Raw genomic sequence first — 8,973 nt, forward strand, 5'->3', positions numbered from 1 at the left:
ATAGCTGGAAACACGAATGAATTATAATTAGAGCACAAACAGTGTGTGAGCTATACTACTAAGTTTCTCACCCAATTGAAGTTCATGACCCACCAAATGACCCCTTACTTCTTTGGTCAAGAATATAATGCCTTAATTAGTTAAACTATATTTGTATTGGTAAGTTTATGTTCATTTAGTCTATGTACTTTTGATTTTGTCTCTAGTAGGTATCTGTGTTAACTTTATGTTACAAATGGATTTTCTAATAGATCTCTAAATTTTGAGAAATGAGTTTCTTAAGAGGCTTATGATGTTAATGTTGTGTAGGTTCGGTTTCAATTTTTTTTACTTTTTTTAGTTCAACAATATGCAATATGAGAATTTAAACCGTTATAAGGTATATACTTTTGCTAGTCAATATATGCTCATATTAGCCTACGTTTCTATACTTAATTTTGTTTTAATATATTTAAACTTTTAATTTTATGTCTAACTAGTGTATAACTCTTATATAATTTAAGTTAATAGATGGATGGGAGATTCGAATCATAAATCTAGGTGAGTTGGAGTAGAATCACTTTCGCTAAGATTGAAAAGGGAGGAGTTTGAAGGATGGAATTTGTAATTTAACCCTGAAAGAAGAAAAGAAAGAAAAAGAAGGTGGAGGGAGGCTAAATAATGCACACCAAATTTTGTGTATTTTCTTTATATTTTTTCAATATTGTTCTCTCTCTATTGTTGTTTTGCCAATCTCTATGGGTGTTCCTTTACAATTACCAAACCTTTACCATCACTACTTCCACTCCCAACACCCAATACGAATCAAAGCCCACACGCTTTTACATTCATTCATTTCGTCATCGTCATCGCCTCTCCTCATCTTCCTCACTTTCCCCATCTCTCCGACGGATTACCGGCCGTTGATCTCTGTTGACTCTACTCGGTACCCTTCAATTTCTTCTCTTCTTTCTGAATTTCCCCTTAATTGTGCTTTCTTTCTGATTTCTTGCCTTTTGGGTGTCAAAAAGTTCAGTGTTTCCTAGCTGGGTTCCTGTGTTTTGGGCCCTTCAAGCTCTTGAACTCCTTCGTTTTTCATGATTTGGTGCGAATTCTTGTTATGGGTTTGTGGGTTGCTCTTAATTGGAATTGTGGATGCGTCGGTTTCTTGTTTCTGGACTTCTGGGGTTGGAGTGAAGCTGATTAGAACTCGTTAGGAATTTACTTGTTTTGGTTGAGGGGTTTTTCAGCTTTGATCTGTTGCTGGGATTTGGTTACCGTTTTGTGCTTAATTGTTTTCGTCTTCAGAGGGAGTTGAGTTGAATAATTGGATCTTCTCAGTCTCCTCTACTTTTTGAGAAATGGAGGCTGGATATGGAGGTGAAGCTTGTCAATTATACGGTATGGGTACTATGGACTTGAGGGCTGCTGTTGGGAAGCGGAATCTGGAATGGGATTTGAATGATTGGAAATGGGATGGAGATCTCTTTATTGCCAGGCCTTTAAATACGGTGGAATCTGATCATTTGAGCAGGCAGCTTTTTCCAATCGTCTCTGGGATTCCCCTAACGAATGGGGGTTCGTCGAATAGTTCCTCGTCGTGCTCTGATGAAGCTAATATGGGGATTGAGAAAGGGAAAAGGGAAGTGGAGAAGAGAAGGAGGGTTACTGTAATAGAAGATGAGAATCTTAATGATGAAGCGCGTACTTTGAGTTTGAAGGTTGGTGGAAATGGTTCCCAGATTGTTGAGAGAGAAGCAGGGAGTTGGGAAGGAACAAGTGGGAAGAAGACTAAATTGGCTGGGGGAAATTCAAATCGTGCAGTTTGCCAGGTCGAGGACTGCGGAGCAGATCTGAGTAACGCAAAAGATTATCACAGACGACATAAAGTCTGTGAAATGCATTCTAAGGCGAGTAATGCACTTGTTGCAAATGTTATGCAGCGATTCTGTCAACAATGTAGCAGGTGATCTTTCTTTTAGTTAGTTTCAGAAGTTATATCATAAATTCATTCTATCTATATACTCAGTTATGCCATGGTTGAGAAATGCTACTGTTTTTTCAGAGCAAAAGCTTCCAAATTGATTACTGAAATTGTCTACTTTGTATCATTACTTGTAACTTTATCGGAGACTTTGGCTCCATAGTTATTCCCTATGCTTGCAGTTTCTTAGCCTTGACTCTTTGAAGTTTCTGGCATTGCTGGTTCCTAATGACATACAACTGCTGTAGCAAAATTTCTGCTGTAATATTACTCTGTGGAATCTGTTGGCAGGTTCCATGTTCTTCAAGAGTTTGATGAAGGGAAACGAAGTTGTCGCAGGCGTTTGGCTGGCCATAATAAGCGTAGAAGAAAAATTAATCCAGATAATGTTGTTAATGGAAACTCCCCACCTGATGAGCAGACTAGTAGCTATTTACTGTTAACTCTATTGCGAATACTTGCAAACTTACACTGTAAGTAACTTTTTTGTCACCCTAGAACCATTTGAGGATTAATCTGTTGTAGTTAATGTCATTCTTGATTTTCTTCGCGCCTTCGGTATGCGACTCTTCTGCTTACCCTCCCTACTGGCCACCCAAATGAGTTTCCACCCTTTGTTTAAATCCTTTAGCCAGCCAATAAATAATTGGAATATAGAAATTTTTGCAACCACAGTCTTTGCCGTCTTAGATTATATTTGATGAACCAAATAAACAAAAGAAGAATAATATCTGAACTTTGTTGCAAAGCGAAGCGAGCTAATTAAATCTGTAGAAAGAGAAGCAACCAAGTTCCAAAATTTCATTTCACATCTTGTCTCATATTCAAACTGGTACTTTAAATTGCTTCTTCCCAGTTCACTTGGCATTATGATCTTATGACCCGACTTAAAAAATTCAGATGATCATCATTAGATATTGCTCCATCCTTGAGATTTGTTTTCTAATGAGATAAAGTCATGCATATCCATTATTTATCTGTGTACGAAGGCAATATAACAAGTAAAAATTTCTTTTCTACTATCAATAACCACATTTTCATTTTCACGGCCTTCGTAAAAAACATGTATAAGGATCGACATATTTGTTACACTTATATAATTTTGTTTCAATTCTTAAATTTATTCTTATTTCTTAGTAATGCCATCATCTTTGGAGTGTGTGTGTGTGTGTATTTTGGAATATGAGGTTAGTGCTCCAATGACTTCAGTTTGTTTGATAATCAATTTCCCACCTTTTCTGCACGAATACTATATGGTTCAACTTCAAATTTTCCCCTTTCATAACTATGATTTTGAGAATTTTTTGAGCCCTTTTTCCTGTATAGATATCTGATTCTGATTTTTTTTTTAATCTCAGTTATTCCATGTTCATTAGTATACAAATCATGCACGTCAGATTCAGAAATATATGTACATGGTTTTTCTGTGTTGAGCTCTTGTTGTCCTTAGCATATTATTCTGTGATTGATCTTGTGTTATTTGGTGTAGCCAATGCATCAAATCAGACCACAGATCAGGATCTTCTTTCTCATCTTATACGAAGTCTTGCCTGCCAATCTAGTGAGCATGGGGGAAAAAACCTATCTGGGATTCTGCATGAACCCCAGAATTTGCTGAACAACGGGGCATTAATTGGTAAATCAGATCTAGTTTCTACTTTTCTCTCAAATGGTCCTCAGGTGCCTTTGAGATCTTCTAAACAACATGACACGATACCTATATCTGAGACACCAGTACAAGCCATTAGTAGGGGTGGTGATACACCAGCTATATCTTCTGTTAAACCAAGCACTTCGAACAGCCCTCCTGCTTATTCAGAAATCAGGGACAGTACAGCTGGACAGTGCAAGATGATGAACTTCGATCTGAATGATGCTTATGTTGACTCAGATGATGGCATGGAAGATATTGAGAGACAAACACTCCCAGTGCACATGGGAACAAGTTCTCTTGAATGCCCTTCTTGGGTGCAACAGGACTCTCATCAGTCAAGTCCCCCTCAAACCAGTGGAAATTCAGATTCAGCATCTGCCCAGTCACCTTCTAGCTCTGCTGGAGAAGCCCAGGTAATGCTTTCCAAATTTCTTGTTACCCTCTCTTCGTGTGTCAACATTTTTAGTTCCTTCAAATTGGTAGATTGCAGAAATTCTCTACATATTGTGAATAATGGACATAAATAAGCTGTCAAAGCTTTTCTTGAAGGAGGATTCCTCCTTTGATCTGTCTGTACTGAGAAATATTGTATCTTTTCCGGCAACTTACTGATGCTGATGTGGAAAAATATGCTTGTTTGCTATGCAGTCAAGTTATGTGGAACTACAATAAACTGCGGTTGGAGCATTATGGTTTTATTAATTTTTTTTTCTTTTTTTCTTTTTTTTTTTTTTAAAAAAACCATTGAAATTCCAACAACTTCTTCTGCTTGCCTTTCAGAAGTGAGATGAAAACTCTTGTTTCTTGCCGTATAATATCTCTTCCCATTAGGATGAGACAATTGTCTTGTAAGTCGAGGTATACACAAGCTAGCCTGAATACTCACAATTACATACTAAAAGCAAACTGTCTTCCCATTTTTATTCTCAAGGCCATAATGTTTTTTGATGTCTGTGAGTGTCCAGGCCAGTTTACGCGCACTTTGACTAATCTCACGGGACTTTACAAGGCCATAATTGTTATTCCAGTTTTTCTTTTTTAGCACAATACATCATGTTTTTTAGTCAAGCCAGATCTTAGGCCCTGGAGTTTGTACATTAATCCATTCTACAAGTGCACGAGAGGCTGCATGAGAAGTTGACCTTTCCATTCAATCTTTTTGAAGCTCTTCTTTCTTTTGTTCTCTGTATTTCTGTTTCATCATCATGAATCCGTATTTATAGCTAAATCTTGGTGTTTAGTTTAGCACTCCATCTTAGATGATCTATAATCCTTTACCACTTATACTGATCTTTCTTTGACTTCTCTCTATTATGAGGATGCTTGACTTTATTTTTTAACTCAGTCTAAGTGATATGATCTCTTCAATCATCTTTATTGAACTGCAGGATTCATTTCTTGCATGTACAGTGCACTAACACATCTTTTTTCATTCTTCCAGAGCCGCACAGACCGCATCATTTTGAAATTGTTTGGGAAAGCACCAAATGATTTTCCTCATGTTTTGCGAACTCAGGTATGTGAAACATTGCAACCAAGCATTTGAAACAGTTCGAGATCTCCATCTTTAATCGCTGTGAACTTTTCTATTAGGTTCTCGATTGGTTATCACATAGTCCCACGGAAATAGAGAGCTATATCAGGCCTGGTTGTGTTGTTCTAACAATATACCTACGGCAGACTGAAGCTGCTTGGGACAATGTAAGTTTTTATATCCTTATGTTCTCATCTGATCTATCAATTATGGGATGCCTTCCCAAGAGCTATCATAGAGACCCTTTTCTTAATGGTTTTTTTTTTCCCCCTCTATACTTCAGCTTTGCCATGACCTCAGTACCAGTTTTAATAGGCTTCTTGATGTTTCCAATGATGCTTTCTGGAGAACTGGATGGGTTTATGTGCGGGTTCAGCACCAAATAGCTTTTGTTTATCATGGTCTGATTGTCTCTATTTTAAACGATTTTCAGTCTTGTATAATACTCATTATTACCTTTTTTTTTTCAATGCAACATTGAGGTAATGATCATCTTGTATGCGTTGCAGGTCAGGTTGTAGTTGACACCTCCTTGCCTCTTAGAAACAAGAATTACTGTAGAATCACAAGTGTAAACCCAGTTGCCATTTCTACGTCTAAGAAGGCTATGTTTTCAGTTAAAGGAATAAACTTGACCCAACCTACAACTAGGTAACATCATCTTTTTGTCGATTTTCTTCTTTAACCTTTTACTTCTATTATATTCATATTTGCGAATACTAAACCCGATTTCCAGGTTACTCTGTGCAATTGAAGGGAAATATCTAACTCAGGAAGCTTCTGATGAGTCAACAGAAAGTGGTGATAACTTGAAGGCGCAAGATGACAGCCAATGTGTTACCTTTTCCTGCTCTATTCCTGTCGTCTATGGAAGGGGATTCATTGAGGTGCAGTGTTTAATACTTACATACATTCAAACTAACCAACAAATCAACCCTTTCTTTAGGAGGGGGAGAGGATTGGATTTTTTAGGTGATGGCTTCAATTTACTGAGTTTGATGGCTTTGGATCAATGTTTTTATTCATATTCCCACAATGTTCTTCAAGTTTATTTTGTAAGAAAGGATATATTGATAGAATGAAACATATAAAAGAAAGGTAAGGTCTCAATCCTTGCTAAGATAGTTAAAAAGAGATTTTTTAATGAGCACAAAAAGAGACAGTCTCATTTTTTCTCTGTTTTGGGGTAGGTGGGTGGGGTGGGGTGGGGTGCGGGGAAGTTGTCTCTCTAAATCACCTGGAGGATCAAGAATGTTTTTGTCTTTGTCTGTGTCAGATTCTTTGTTCAATTATTTTCCAAACCAAACGTGAGGTGGTCTTTTATTTTCTAAACTGTTTAGGCTATTTCCTTTTGAGCCAGAGGTTTCATTTAGCACGTTCAAGCATCTGACTGGCCTTGTATTCTTCACTTTATCTAGAGGCCGACTCTTCTAATCCTAGTGAAACTCTCTGGCCTGAACTCTAATTACAGAACAACATTCTCTCCCTTAGTTTACACAGACACTACTTATTGCGTACTCTTATATAACAGAATGTGTTACCATAAATTTTGGCTGAGACTTTGTAGCCTTAGTAGTCTCCCTTCCAGTATTTGTAAGCTAATTTATGTTTTGTATTTCATCAAATTTTCCTTGAAGAACATATAGGCTGCTCCTTCATACTTCATATATTTAGATTTATGCCATGGCACTCTAAGGATTTGTTCTTTTGCTAATTATCTACGTAAGTCGTGTGCTGCTGAACACAAGGCAGATTCTCTATCTATTAAAAATTTTCAAAGTTGAAATTTCCATTTATGATTTGATTTGAAATATCCAGGTTGAAGATGATGGTTTTAGCAGCAGTTCCTTTCCTTTTATAGTTGCAGAGGAGGATGTTTGTTCTGAGATCTGCACACTTCAGAGTGCATTGGAATTAACTGAAACATGTTCAAATTCCGGGGAAACTGCAGAGCTGGAAGGAAGGAGTAACGCGATGGAATTTATTCATGAAATTGGTTGGCTGTTTCATAGAAATCAATTGAAGTCTAGATTAGGTCACTTGGATCCTAATGAAAGTCTCTTTTCACTGCCACGGTTCAAGTGGCTCATGGAGTTCTCCATGGACCATGATTGGTGTGCTGTGGTTAAAAAGCTGTTAGACGTTCTTCGAGATGGGACCGTGGATACTGGAGGTCATCCATCCTTGAATCTAGCATTGATGGAGATGGGTTTACTTCACCGAGCCGTGAGAAAAAACAGTAGATCACTGGTAGAGCTCCTTTTGAGATATCCTTCAAAAGTGAAGGATGCATCAAGTTCTGAAGAGAGTGCATCCGCTGATGGAGGGACCGATAGCTTCCTGTTTAGACCTAATGTTGTAGGCCCGGCTGGTTTGACACCTCTTCACATTGCAGCTGGTAAAGATGATTCCGAGGATGTTCTTGATGCATTAACCAATGACCCGGGAATGGTAAGGATTTTCACAGTATGCTTTCTGATATATGGTTTCATATTTTCATGCATCAGTCACATTATGGTCGCCCGGAACATTATCAATTATTTGAAAATTATTTCCCCTTACTGTTCATTTTCGTTGATACTATTAGGAATGAGACTTGCAAGTTGCAACTAAGTACTTGAAGTAGGTCACAAAATGTGTTCATTTTGGTCCCAAAAAGCTTTAGCTTTAGGACATTGAGACTGAAGAATTGTCTGGGTTGTTTTAGGTGGGAGTTGAGGCTTGGAAGAGTGCTCGAGACAGCACGGGCTCAACGCCAGAGGATTATGCCCGCTTACGTGGCCATTACTCGTATATTCGCCTTGTCCAGAGGAAAATCAACAAGAGATCTGCAGCTGGGCATGTAGTGCTGGATATTCCTAGTTCTCTCTCAGATGGTAGCTGGAATCAAAAGCAAAACACTGATTTGACCACCTCCGGGTTTGAGATTGGCAGGACGGAACTAAAACCTAGTCATCAGCATTGCAGGCTTTGTGTCAGGAAACCGCTGGGTTGTGGAACATCGTCTAGCGCGTCACTGGTCTACAGGCCTGCAATGCTTTCAATGGTGGCCATTGCTGCTGTTTGTGTCTGCGTGGCACTCCTATTTAAAAGCTCGCCTGAGGTTCTTTATGTCTTCCGGCCCTTCCGATGGGAACTACTAGATTACGGTACTAGTTAGACCCATCTATAAATTATCTACCTGACTAAATTATAGGTAATGTATTTGTATGGAGTTATGAAGTTGAAATTCAGTAGAACTTGTAATGAGTTCCAGATTGATATACTCTATTCACGTGTTATCGAAATTCGCTATACTCGGCCATCTGACTTTGTGTGCGTGCGTGTGTGACTGCTCTGCAAATTTTAGTTCCCAGAAACTGCAGGTATAGAGTGTGTTCACCGGACAACAATTGCTGGGTGGTCGACGGGAACTGAGGAGCGTCCAAAAGAGTTCCGTATTCTTTTATTTTTACTTTCTAGTTTCATGTAACAAGTCTCATTTTCTAGCTTGTTTTTATGAGTATATGCTTTAATGTCATGTCCTGTTTCCAGCAGAGAACGGAAATTTATTTAAGGGGATAGATTCTCATCTTCCCTGCCAAATATATATATAGGAGTCAAAGATTTGGCTGATATGTTCAAAGGAACTTTTGTGATATTTTCTTTCCAAAGTTGTTCTATACAAATGTTAGAAGACTCATTCAAGTATATTTGGTTTTCTTATTTTCATCTGTTTCATATTGAAGTATTAAACATTTTTCTATCTTATTGTCTGCTATATCTGGTGATTTGATAGATAGGCCATGTTGTCATTTAGTTAATAATGTTAACAGCAAATGT

General features: G+C 38.0%; 1 protein-coding gene across 3 annotated transcripts; it reads left to right on the forward strand.

The window, feature by feature from the left end:
* The first annotated feature begins 665 nt into the window (after positions 1-665).
* On the forward strand, positions 666-8,457 carry LOC120091637 (squamosa promoter-binding-like protein 1). 3 transcript variants are annotated; one of them, XM_039049738.1, is made up of 11 exons: positions 666-925; positions 1,011-1,945; positions 2,255-2,436; positions 3,453-4,030; positions 5,059-5,133; positions 5,211-5,318; positions 5,435-5,552; positions 5,661-5,802; positions 5,888-6,038; positions 6,970-7,602; positions 7,859-8,457. In XM_039049738.1, exons 2-11 carry the CDS (start codon positions 1,341-1,343, stop codon positions 8,309-8,311), a joined length of 3,045 nt encoding a protein of 1,014 aa, XP_038905666.1. In that variant the 5' UTR covers positions 666-925; positions 1,011-1,340; the 3' UTR covers positions 8,312-8,457. The 3 variants fall into 3 exon arrangements, with proteins under 3 accessions (XP_038905666.1, XP_038905667.1, XP_038905665.1); XM_039049739.1 differs by having other exon boundaries at positions 1,016-1,945; XM_039049737.1 differs by having other exon boundaries at positions 666-1,945.
* Positions 8,458-8,973: the final 516 nt, after the last annotated feature.

The sequence above is a fragment of the Benincasa hispida genome, chromosome 11 (genome assembly GCF_009727055.1).
Source record: "Benincasa hispida cultivar B227 chromosome 11, ASM972705v1, whole genome shotgun sequence".
Taxonomy (NCBI): domain Eukaryota; kingdom Viridiplantae; phylum Streptophyta; class Magnoliopsida; order Cucurbitales; family Cucurbitaceae; genus Benincasa; species Benincasa hispida.

Excerpts from the sequence above, each read along its gene's own strand:
- LOC120091637 (XM_039049737.1), top strand. The coding sequence starts at position 1,341 with ATGGAGGCTGGATATGGAGGTGAAGCTTGTCAATTATACGGTATGGGT. Across the intron at positions 5,319-5,434 it reads CTGAAGCTGCTTGGGACAAT|CTTTGCCATGACCTCAGTAC; the intron begins GTAAGTTTTTAT and ends TCTATACTTCAG. Across the intron at positions 5,553-5,660 it reads AATAGCTTTTGTTTATCATG|GTCAGGTTGTAGTTGACACC; the intron begins GTCTGATTGTCT and ends TATGCGTTGCAG.